Source organism: Acomys russatus, chromosome 32, assembly GCF_903995435.1.
Source record: "Acomys russatus chromosome 32, mAcoRus1.1, whole genome shotgun sequence".
Classification (NCBI taxonomy): Eukaryota; Metazoa; Chordata; class Mammalia; order Rodentia; family Muridae; genus Acomys; species Acomys russatus.
In genome coordinates, this window is record NC_067168.1 from 44,617,696 (window position 1) to 44,629,481 (window position 11,786).

General features: G+C 56.5%; 2 protein-coding genes across 2 annotated transcripts in view; one reads left to right on the top strand and one right to left on the bottom strand.

The window, feature by feature from the left end:
• The window catches only part of Dlec1 (DLEC1 cilia and flagella associated protein), a 51,314-nt gene extending 49,441 nt beyond the window's left edge, over positions 1–1,873 (top strand). Inside the window, exons 34-37 of the mRNA XM_051140437.1 lie at positions 64–225; positions 1,088–1,241; positions 1,525–1,648; positions 1,736–1,873. Of these exons, the coding sequence (XP_050996394.1) occupies positions 64–225; positions 1,088–1,241; positions 1,525–1,648; positions 1,736–1,859 (564 nt within the window). The 3' untranslated portion in view covers positions 1,860–1,873. The remainder of the gene's footprint in view (positions 1–63; positions 226–1,087; positions 1,242–1,524; positions 1,649–1,735) is intronic.
• A 115-nt stretch (positions 1,874–1,988) lies between these two features.
• On the bottom strand, positions 1,989–11,517 carry LOC127184204 (3-ketoacyl-CoA thiolase B, peroxisomal-like). The gene is made up of 12 exons (XM_051140468.1): positions 11,298–11,517; positions 11,065–11,158; positions 10,190–10,247; positions 8,168–8,247; positions 7,698–7,740; positions 6,293–6,391; positions 5,401–5,481; positions 4,136–4,326; positions 3,814–3,993; positions 3,490–3,545; positions 3,233–3,378; positions 1,989–2,473 (listed from the first exon to the last, which is right to left on the bottom strand). The coding sequence occupies exons 1-12, from the start codon at positions 11,466–11,468 to the stop codon at positions 2,398–2,400; spliced, it is 1,275 nt and encodes a 424-aa protein (XP_050996425.1). The 5' UTR covers positions 11,469–11,517; the 3' UTR covers positions 1,989–2,397.
• Between the last annotated feature and the right edge of the window lie 269 nt (positions 11,518–11,786).

The following is an 11,786-nucleotide window of genomic DNA, read 5'->3' on the forward strand; positions in this document are numbered from 1 at the left end:
CAGGAGAGCTTCAGATGAAGCAGGTCACCCGCCTTCAGGTGATGCCGTGTCTCGTCTACTTAGGTGGACGTATCCTTCTTACTCTCCCTGGAACTGCTGTCCTACCAGAAGCTTCCAGATGACCAGATCCTACCTGGAGTGGACATCCAGCAGAGTAAGAATGGAGAGAAAACGATGGTGTTTACACAGAATCTGCTCCTGGGCTTCACCAACCAGACCATTCAGGCATGTTCTAACCTGCCCCTACCCATGCTACCACCATCACCACCACCCCACCCCACCCCACCCCACCCCACCCGCCTACGTCTCAGGAAGAAAGACAGCACCCTGCCCCAAGGGTGAGGGGCTGGAGGGAGAAATCCATGGTGCTCCCTGGAAGAGATGACAGGTGAAGCCTGTCTCCTGTTTAATCGAGGGAAAATGGAAACTACAGAGAGGCCTAGGATGTGGCCTCCTTGGTGGGGACCATGCTGTGAGGCACATGGCTTGGCTCCTGCAGGGCTTTGAGTGCTAGAATGAGTGCCATTGGCCAGGTCACACACAGGCCAGTGTGGCACCAAGGGAGTCAGAGGGCTGTGGATGCAGGCAAGGAGCTGAAGGATAACCCTGTGAGGTGCCAGAGAGACCAGCAGCAGAGTAGGGTAGTAGAGCCCTGCAGCCAGGATCCTGGGAGGCAGCTGGGGCCAAGGAGAAGTTAACCATAGCAGTGCCTGACTTCATGGACTTCTGAAGGGCCTCTGGCCACTTGGTTTCAGGGTCTAATAAGTTGGGGGGTGTCTTGGACCCCCTAGAAGACAAGGAGGGTGAAGGAGGTCAGATGGCTGACTGACCTGCTGACTGGGAACAGGACACAGCTCCATAGGTAGGAGGCAGGCAGAGAAGTGGAGAGTGTCACTCTGCAGGGATTCCACCTGCCCCTCTGGCTTTGGTGGCAGTGCCAAGCCCCTGTCCCTCACCCCCAGTTCTGTTCAGAAATATCAGTACTCGGGTGAGGTGGAGATCCCTGTGCCCCAGGACCCCAGTTCAGAACACCCCCAGTGGGCAAGGTTGTTTCGTGCTTCACTGAGTCACTGACTTGGGCTCCTAGGAGGTGCCCCTGCGGGCTGTCGTGGCTGTGCCATCTCTGCAGCTCTCCGCCAGCTGGTTGGACTTTGGGACCTGTTTTGTGAACCAGCAGCACACCCAGGAGGTCTACCTGATGAACCTCAGCAGCTGTCTGAGCTACTGGACAGTGCTGATGGGTACGTTGGGCCCTCCCATATGCCGCTGTCCCTCGATGGGACTAGCAAGACCCCTAGGAAAGACTGCTGGGTCCTCTCCAAATAGACTGGCTCCCTAGGGCTCATGGCAACCCGACACTTCTTGAGTTCCTGGTTGCCCTGCCCTGGGTTGCTGGCATGACCAGTGATGCACCCAAGAGGTTGGTCTGGTCTGGGAGAACAACACAGGCAACAGCCCCGCCCATACACAGCCCCGCCCATACACAGCCCCGCCCATACACAGCCCCCTTTCTTCTTGGTGCAGGACAGGAGGAACCAGCCAGGGAAGATCATGCCTTTGGGGTCTCCCCAGGCAGTGGGATGCTGGAGGCCCGACCCATCAATGCACCCCCAACCTCCATTCCCCTTCAGGTCTCCTTCAATCCTAGGTGAGAGCTGCCTCCTGTCTCCGGGGCTCGGCCTGTGGGGCCTGGGCACCGGCCGGTACTATCTAACCTCACCCACCCGTTCCGCAGGAGCGGCCTGCTGTACGAGTCCACGGTGGTGGTGGAAGGTACTCTGGGTGAGACGCCCTGCACCCTGAGGCTGCGAGGCCAAGGCTCTTTTGATGAGAGATATGTTAAAACTCAGCAGTTCTGAGGCTCCGGGGCGTGTGTCTGGCTCAGGGTTGAGGGGCAGGGCTGCTGAGCTGAGACACAGGCTATGGGGCCGAAGCAGCTTGTAGAATGAGGGATCTCCTTTTAAGGAATGACGTCAGCCAAGACCTGCACGACAGGTCTCAGGGCTAACAAGCACAGGCCACCACCAGAGAGCCTATGACAGTCTCTACAGTGATGGTCCACAGAGTCCAATAAAGCAAAGTCTGGGGGAAATGACTGCTACCCAAGTCAGAGAACACACATTTACTATGTCTGTTATGCCCGTCATTCATGAGGCCACTGTCCTACAGAAATACATATGGTCCCATGGTCAAGAGTGACCTGCATTGACTTTGGTTCAGTTGAGAGGACTGGGTTGGACGGCCCAGCGCTCACTTGTCCCTGTATTGTATTACATCTTCTGAGTTAAAATGCCACGATCCGCCCCTCCAGTGCCGAGTGTCCCACGCAGGTGGCTTCTGTAGCGTCCCTCTGGTCACCACGGTAGGACTCTCTGGGTAGTGCCCGCAGCCAGGGCTTCAGTTCCCAGGGTACTCAAAGACAGCAGCGGCTCCCATCCCAGTCCCGATGCACATGGATACCACTCCATAAGCCCTGGGGAAGAGAATCTGCATTGGCTGGGCAGAGCCAGACCCCAACCCGCGTCCCCACCAGGCAGAGCTGCAGCAACAAGGGCTGTAGACACAGAGGCAAGAGAGCCCCAGCCAGACACACTCAGGGGCAGACACTCTCCTTGTCTTTCTTTTTCTTTTTCTTTTAAGACAGGGTCTCACTCTAGCTGTCCCAGAACTCACTATGTAGACAAGGCCGGCCTCGAACTCTCAGTGATCTACCTGCCTCTGCATCCCTGGGTGCTGGCATTAAAGGCATGCACCATTATGCCTAGGGTTCTTTTGTTTTAAGCTATTTTTATGCTGTTGTTTTTTTTTTTTTTGTTTTTTTTTTAAGATTTATTTATTATGTATACAGTATTCTGCCTGCATATACACCTGCAGGCCAGAAGAGGGCACCAGATCTCATTATAGATGGTTGTAAGCCACCATGTGGTTGCTGGGAATTGAACTCAGGACCTCTGGATGAGCAGGCAGTGCTCTGAACCTCTGAGCCATCTCTCCAGCCCATTTTATGCTGTTTTTAAAGCAAGGCTTCCAGAATACAGGTCTCATCTCCACATTCCCAGTTCAGACCACCTGTGTGTGTGTGTGTGTGTGTGTGTGTGTGTGTGTGTGTGTGTGTGTGTGCGCGCGCGCACACACGCGCGCGCGCGCGCGCGCACGCTCGCCTCCCCAAGGCCCAGCTATCAGACACCTCAGCTCAGACACCCCCACAGCACCCCACGAGGAGCAGCCTTACCGTTTCCCACGGCGCTTCAGCTCATTGAGAAGTGTGACAACCTGCCTTGCTCCAGTGCAGCCCAGGGGGTGGCCCAGGGCTATCGCACCCCCCAGGGGGTTCACCTTCTCGGCGGGAATCCCCAGCTTCTCCACACAGTAGAGGGCCTTGAAGGAGACAGAGCAGTAGGCGGAGTCTCGGCCCACCCTGCACCCCTGACTCTCTCGTCCCACAGGGCATCACTCATCCACCTGGGCAACACCGAGACACAGACTCACCTGGCTGGCAAAGGCCTCATTGATCTCAAAGACATCTATGTCGTTCACAGTCAGTCCTGCGGGTGAGGGACAGACCAGAGCTGACAATGACCACTGGGCTGGACTTTGGGCCTCCCCAGGACCCCATCCTAACTACAGACCCCAAGAGTCTAGTGTTTGTATTCTAGGGACAAGTGAGTGAGTCCCAGCTGTAGGGTAGGAGGCCCTTGGGTGTGGGGCGCTAGCCTGCCTCACCCACAGCACCCACAGGGTCAAGCCCAGCACCCAAGTCTCAGGTACAGGTATTGAGGGATCCAAGCCCAGGGTGAGAAGGAGCCGCCTCACCTGCTTTCTGCAAGGCCGCAGGGATGGCATAGGCAGGTCCGATGCCCATGATGTCAGGGGGGACACCGACCACGGCATAGGACCTCAGAATCCCAAGGATGGGGAGGCCCAATTCTTCAGCTTTGGACCTCCGGGCCAGCAGGACGGCAGCTGCTCCATCGCTTACCTGACTGGAGTTCCCTAGGGAAGGGAGGGTGGGAAAAGGAGGCATCAGGCCTAGCTGAGGAGAGCCAGCCCCCCACCATCACCTTCCCAGGGGTCCCGGTCAGCTCCAGGGTGGAACAGGTCACCTCGGTCAGCCCTAGTCCCGGCCCACGCTCACCAGCCGTGGTAGAGCCTCCATCCTTGAAGGCAGGCTTCAGCTTAGCCAGGCCCTCCATGGAGGTGCTGGGACGGACACCCTCATCCTGGGTCACGGTGATGGTTTTCTTGTTGCCCTGGTCGTCAAGGACGGTGGTTGTCACGGGCACGATCTCAGCACGGAAACTTCCCCGGCTCTGGGCTCTCGCTGCCCTGCCAGCACCACGGGACAGTAAGACACAGGCACATCTGGGATCCCTTCCTGCCACTCCCTGGCCTTGGCCAACTCAGGAAGACACACAGCCCCAGGCTGTGCAACCACTGCTCATCCCCTGATGGAGCTGTGATGGATGCCAACAGTTCCTCAGGACACTGCCTTCCTCTGGGAGGGGAAGGGGGTGCCCAAAACTTTCCTAGACTCTTCATCGCTGACTCCCGATTTTCACATCTTGTTGGTGCTCAACCCAGGATGTTCAGAGGTGCTACTGCATTTGGCTCTCCTGAGTCACTGGCCACTAAGCCTGCTCAGTGGTCTCTTCCACAATGAGGCTGGGCCCTTGGGAATATTTGTGCTGGATTCTTCACATCTCATGCTCGGCTGCTAAAGGTACAATTTCACCTGCTCCCCATCTCAAATTTAAAAGTGAGATGCACCTCCTGGATGTATGTTCTTGTTCACATGCAGTTGGTACATGAGGCATGTGTAGGGTGACCCTTTGTATCCATGTGCAAAACAGAAGTAGACATTCCCGTGGGCAGGGACGCCCAGCTTCCAGGGAACACACACACACAAGCGCGCGCGCACACACACACTGCTGACCAACTCTAAAAGGTGAGGCTGCCTGGCTCAGGTTTTATCCCTTCCTTTGCTGTTCTCGATACATGGCCTAAGTGGCCAACTTGCCCTTCTGCTCCCCACAGGCCTGAGGCTCTGGTTTTCTTGAATGGCAGCCTCAGGTCACGGCTCCTGGCCCAGGTCTGCCTCCTGTGCTGGGAGGACTAGGTCTTAGCATCACTGGCCCCAAATCCAGCCTTAAAGATCACCAATGGGCACCAATATCTGGGCAGAATAGGGTCCTAGTCCTTATGCCTCAAGGAGCAGAGTTGGGGAGAGGCTGAGGATCAGGTAGGAAGAGGACACAAAATGGAGTGAAGTTAGCCCTGGGAAGACACACCTGACAATGATGCTGAGCCTTTCCACCTCCCAGCTAGAGGCATGAGGCTAGTCAGCACCTTTGTACCATCATGTCAGCCCTGGCATCAATAGCCCACCCCACCCGCACTCACTTCTGCTGGGATGCCAGCGCGAAGGCATCCTGCTTCTGCCGTGAAATGCCAAACCGCTCAGCCACGTTCTCCGAGGTTATCCTAGCGCAGAGACAGGAAAGCAGGAGGTCGTTGGTCTGCTGGCCTGAGGGCCAGGGCCACACTGAAGGCCTGTGTGTGCAGCTCCGGGCATCCAGGTCTGAGACAGAGCTTCCAGTCCACACCCCAGGGACTCCTGGCTCATCGTGGATACTGAGCAACCACATGATGGATGCTCAAAGACTCGCAGTTCAAAGACACCCTCTTGCAGGGCAGAGCAGCGTGAATGTGGGACCTACAAAGGGAACTGTCCCCGGGGAGCTGCCTCAGTCCATAACACGAGGGCAGGAGGGATGCTGGGGGCACACTCTGGCTGCAGTTTCTCCAATGGCTTCCAGGCTACTCTTGGAAACACAGGCTACGGACCAAGCCAGGTCACCTTGAGTTCTCGTGTGGCCAGTATCCCAGAATCCCTAGCCCTTGGACACCCTTGAGCTCAGAGACATGGTTGCAAGGCTAAAGCCCTGGAGAGATGGAGCAGATATTGTACACTGCATTTCACAGTCTCGAGTCCTCCCCAGACATGTTCAGAATTTCAGTGCCCCCCCAATCCTTTTCAATGCTCCAGGTCTCCAACTGGGGCTTTGCAGTGGGGGGAGCGGGGGGCATCCGCCACCATCCTCCTTGAGACTGGGCAGCTCAGGGAAGGTAGTGGCAATCCCATACCTCGATCCTGCTGAGCCTAACACTCCAAGGATGAAGGATGGGGGTAGGGGGTAGGTTCAGGGCTTGGCACTGCCAGCCACAAAGGAGAAAATTCAGAGAGACGGTGGGGGTGGCGGGGGGGGGGGGGAAGCTTTCTGTAGACACTCACCCCATAGGAATCAGACAGTCTCTGGCCTTTTCGTTCTCCAGCAGACGCAAAGAAATATTCCCAGAGTTCCCTCTCTGGGACAGGGTCATGGACTCCACCCTGAGGAAAAGGAGCAAGCTCTAGCTCTAGCAGGGAGCCCCAAGGGTGGCCCTCCAGTTGCCCTCCAATGCAGTGCAGTCTAGCCTACAGTATCCCCAAGTCTGTGGGAGGCAGGGGAACCGGTGAGCACTAAGCCTATATTAAAGAAAGACCTAGTCTGCGTAGGTTGGGATGGCTGAGAAAAAGACCGGTGGTCAGTGCAGAGAAGTCAGACATTGCTGGGGAGACAGTCACGAGTCCACATGACTGCCAGAGGCCTCTGCTAAGTCATCTCCCACTTTGGCGTAACGTGAACCCTTTGATCTTTTGGAAGGGTTGAATTTGTGGTGAATAAGCACTGTACTGCTAAGCTGCATCTCTTGGCCTTAGAAGGAACTGATTTCATTTTGAGACAGGACCTTGCTAAACTGCCTCAGCCCCAGAGTTGCTCCATAGCTTAAGTGAGCCTTAAAATGTTCCTGCTTCGGCCAGGATATAGACCTGGCCAGGCACTTGAATTCTGCTTAAGCATGAGACCCTGTCAAACTGTGTGACTGAGTGACATGTGCCCCACAGAGTCAGCTACTGCATCACAGAGCTGAGGAGGGTGTCTCCGTTTGCAGATGAGGATATGAGCTGGTCGTTGTCACCAGCACGAAGCCCAAATAGACAATCTGGTCCTACAGTTCAATCCTGAGCCAGCTGCAAATCTTAAAGCTAGGGGATGATCAGTCCGTGACGTAGGTATCTTCCAGGCATAGCTGCTAGCTCCAAAACCTGCCAAGACCGTCTTCCAAAACTCTCCTAGGCTGCCTTCCATGCAGGAGGCCCCAGTGTTCTGCTCTTTCCTGGAGACACTATCAGGCTTAACAAAGGCTTCTGCCTTTGACTCAGAGGCAGAAACAAAGGTGCAGTCTGAGTGAAGGGGACAGTGAGCAGATCACCAGAGATCAGAGCACAGTGTAGCCAGCTGGCATTTCTCCCTTGGTACTGGGTGGCAGACAAGCTTACAGCCTAGGGAGATGAACATTACATAGTGAGGAAATGTCGCTGACTTCAGCGAACCCACTCTGGCACTTCTCTCAGGAGCATGGGAAATCAGCCAGTGCAACGGAAGCCCATGTGGCTCAGATTTCCATCGTGACAACCAGATTCGCAAGAATGGAAGGAGGCCACTACACTCAGAGCTTCAACCACTCCTAGGCTGCATTTGTGGGAGCCCAGCCCAGGCAGCTGCCAGGCGGTCGGGGAGAATTATAGCCAAACAGACTAAAATTAGTTTGATTATTGCATTGGTTAATAAGGTCTGGCAGGAAGGCGGTCTTACCCACAGGCCATGCCAATGTCATAAGACCCATTTCTGATGCCACCTGCAACAAAAGCAGCACTTCATAACCATCGTTGGCCAGGGCAGCCCTTCCCTGCAGCAGCACAGCCCACTCCCTCCCTGCTCTCGGGGTGCGGTCAACAACGCCTCACAGAAGACCTGGGAGCACCCAAAAATGCTGGGGAGTGTGACAATGGGTGTTCCTCCACTCCTCCTGCCTAGGGTCGTGAGGGTCAGGGACCAAAGTCAAAGCCTGGTAGTGGTGGCGCACGCCTTTAGTCCCAGCACTCAGGAGACAGAGGCAGGTGGATCTCTGATTTCAAGGCCAGCCTGGTCTACAGATCAAGTTCCAGGACAACCAGGGCCAAACAGAGAAACCTTGTCTCAAAACAACAAAACAAAATAAAACAAGAAAAGAACTGAGATCAAGATCAGGGCATGCTCACGGGCACCCGGCAGTCACAACTTACCAGCGATGTTGGCCACTGCCTGCAGCCCCGACGAGCACTGTCTGTTGACCGTAGACAATGGTACCGTCTCTGGAATGCCACTGAAACAGAAGTAGAGATGGCAGCCGGCCCTGAACATGCCACAATCTCACGGAAAGCGGGGCCCACGAGAGCCCCAGCAATGTGTGCACAGGTGAGGAGAACGGGCAGCCCCGCCCCCACCGGAGCAGCCCCGTAAGAGTGGGAGTGGCGTCTGCACAGACCTGTCTCCACAGTTACTTTCTACCCAGCCTCTCCAAGCACATGCTCAGCTATCCCACGGTTCCCAATACAGACAGTAGGGACCTGTTGTGGGGCCACCAGCAGCCTCCTTCCGCTGCCATGAAGACTCAGCCACGAGAACCAGTCATTTCTGTGGTCCTCTGAGGACGAGCGTGAGACTGCTGCTAGGCTTCGGCACAGCAGTAGCGTTCCAACATTGGGCCACCATTCATTCCCACCAACGGGTCTAGTTTTCAGCCCCGTGGGGTGACCCCCCCCCCAACTTGGCATGTTCATTCCTCTACCCCTTGCTCTGGGGCTCCCTGCGTTCAGCCACTAAGTTATTGTTGGAGCTGCCTTGCAAGGTAGCATGCAGGCCTTGGCCAACACGGTAAAGCCCCGGGACCATCCCAGGCCCTTGCCTGACACACTGAGAACCCCAGGAGATAGGATGGTGCTGGTGTGCAGGAAGACCGGCGAGGCCCTGAACTGGAGCTCTAAGCCAGGTCCTGAAGGGGCCCTGAGGAGAGTGGGTGGCTCCCCATGCTGTGGAATTTCTCCTAGGTGCCCTCATGTCTGGTGACCACTCTTTACCAAATTCACCACGTTTCCCCTAAATAGCCTCTGAGCCTGAGGTCTCACCCCAGAGACTCTGTGAAGCGGACAGCACTGTGCCTCATAAATACAGAGAAAGATGACGTGTGGGGCGGCCACAGCACAGGAAGAACATGGCGGGGGTCAGGGGGGGGCACTCGTTTGAACCCCGAGGGTTTGAGGAAGCTAAGCACAAAGGATGAGGAGAGTACAGTTGGGCAGGGTTCAGCGGGGACAGGTGAAGCCGACAAAGACAGCCCTCTGTGGGGACGAAGGGGCAGAGGAGTGATAGAAGCAGGCAGTCAGCCCCATACAGCCAACTGGAGGAAGCCGGCTGGAGATGAGAGTCCAGTTAACCTGGAGAGAGACGGGGAGACCCTGAAGATCAGGCTAAGTTCCCAGAGATTCTGCTGTTTGTTGGTTGGTTTTCTGTTTTTTTTTTCCTGTTCTGTCAGTGGCCGGTGTTGCTATGACTTCCAACCCACACAGCAGGAAGGACTGGGGGAAGGGCGTCCTCAGTCTCCACATAGGAGTGAATGAACCATTGCTTCCCCAGTAATGAAAGCCAAGAATATCCGGCCTCCCCCTGGGCTCCTGTGCCCCCCCCATTAAGGTGTCAACTCAACCCCAAGCTGCTGCTGACTGCAAGAGCCTGCACGTCCCAGATGTTCAACCAAGAGTGCAAGCAGGGCCGGGCGTGGTGGCACACGCCTTTAATCTCAGCACTCGGGATGCAGAGGCAGGCGGATCTCTGTGAGTTCGAGGCCAGCCTGGTCTACAAAGCGAGTCTAGGACGGCCAAAATTACACAGAGAAACCCTGTTTCGGAAAACAAAACAAAACAAAAAGAGTGCAAGCAGACACGGCTCGGCGTGGCAATGTGATCATTGCCTCTAAAGGATATGTGGTAAGACAGCTTTGCCTGAAAGTTAGGCCACAGAGAGGCCCTGACCCAGTCCCCAAGCCCTGGGTGCTCTGGCCATGGGCCCAGTGACACACACCCCATCAAATAGGGGAAAGGTTACAGAGCAGAGTTCAGCACACTCTAGCTGCCTCAATATCGTCTTTCAACCTGACCTTCCACCACACGCAGATGCATACCCCGTGCCAGCCCTCCCCCCCCCCCCCCCCCCCCCCCCCCCCCGCCCCAGTCACGGTGGACAATCAAAGCTGGAGCCAGAGGGATTACCTCAGGAACTGGGCCACGCGTGCCACGACGGCTCCGGCCCCTGGCTGAAGCACATTGCCTGTGGGCAGAAGAGAGCCCTTACTCAGTGCCAGGTGGTGTCCTTTGAGGCCTAAGGTAAAACATGCCCCAGAAAGGAGACGTTCCAGATCTCTCCAGGAACTACAGCCTCTAGAGAGAGAGGTTCGCATGAGGCTGTGGAGGATAGAGTCTGGGAGTCAGCTACCCAACAGCCTGTCGTCCTCCAGCCCTGTGCTGGAGCGCCACCAGCAGGCTAAGTAGGGCGAGCTCCTTTAAGTCGGCACAAGTTGGGCGGGGCCCGCTTGCTTGAGTCTCTAAGGTAAGAGGCACACAGTGCAAAGCCTGAAAGCTGAGGGAAGTGAGTCTGCAACTGTCACCTCCCCAAGTGTCCTCCTCCGATCCCTGCGTCAATGCAGAGGGGGTCGGGGGTGAGGAACAGGCTGGTACCTCTGGACAAAACCATGCCCTACACTACATGGCTCTAGTTCAGGGAAAGCAGGGGTTAGAGCAGAGCGGGGTGAGCCCGTCTGCATCTGTAACCCGGGAAAGGATGTCCGCGTAGGTAGGGATCTCTGCTCTCCCACCTCCCGGAGTGTCCAGAAACATTTGGGCTTTAGAGCAGCTACCACCACCTGGTACTCCGGCTTCCCACCTCCACCCAGTTGGCTGGTGTGCCTCGAGGGGGCGCCCAAGGGTCTAGGCTTGAGACAGGCTGTTAGCAGTCTCGTACAAGACTTCTGTGGTCCAGAGTCCTTCCCGTCCCTCAGCAAGGGCACGCAGGTCTGTAGTGTGGGAGAAGGATCCCGGGAAGGAGAAGGGCGGGGAGGGCCCAGTGCTGGCCCAGCAGGTGAGCTCACCCACGGAGATGTCTCCCAGCTGCTCAGGCCTGAGGTCCACGTCCTGGAGAACCGCGGTCAACACGGCCGACAGAAGCTCATCCGGGGTGGTGTCCTGCAGGACGAGGCGCATCAGCGGTGAGCCCAGCTCCCGCATCCTCACGCGGGGACTCTGCGGTCCCCGGACCCCAAAGAACAGGATCCCACCCGCGCTGGCTGCCTTCTGCGCCCCTCGCCCGCAGGAGGAGCCTCACCTTGAAGCCGCCGCGGCCCGCGCGGCCGATGGGGGTGCGCCGTCCATGCACCACCACCACGTCGGAGGCCGAGGCCTGCGGGAAGCCAGCGGCGCAGGGAGCGGCTTGTAGAGCGGAACTGGACTCGGGCCGGCCAGCCAAGTGGCCCAGCACTACCTGCAGCCGATGCATCTCGGAGGTGGGTCTCACCGGTTTGCCTGAGCTCTGGACTCCAAAGAATAAAAAAAACCGGTGGCTATTCTGCAGCCAATCAGAAGGTGAGTCTTCGTGAGGCCACCCCATCATCACCTTCCGGGTTCTCAAAGCCGGTCAATGAACTTCAAAACTCCTCCTCCTCAAAGAGCATCCATATACCCATGTGATGGTGCAAGTGGGTACATGCAAGTTCAAGGCCAGTCTGGGCTACAGAATAAGACTTTGTTTAAAATATATAATTTTTTTTAAGTCTGTGCGCATTTTTGAAGTCCCTCCCAGAAGTGTAAACTGGAA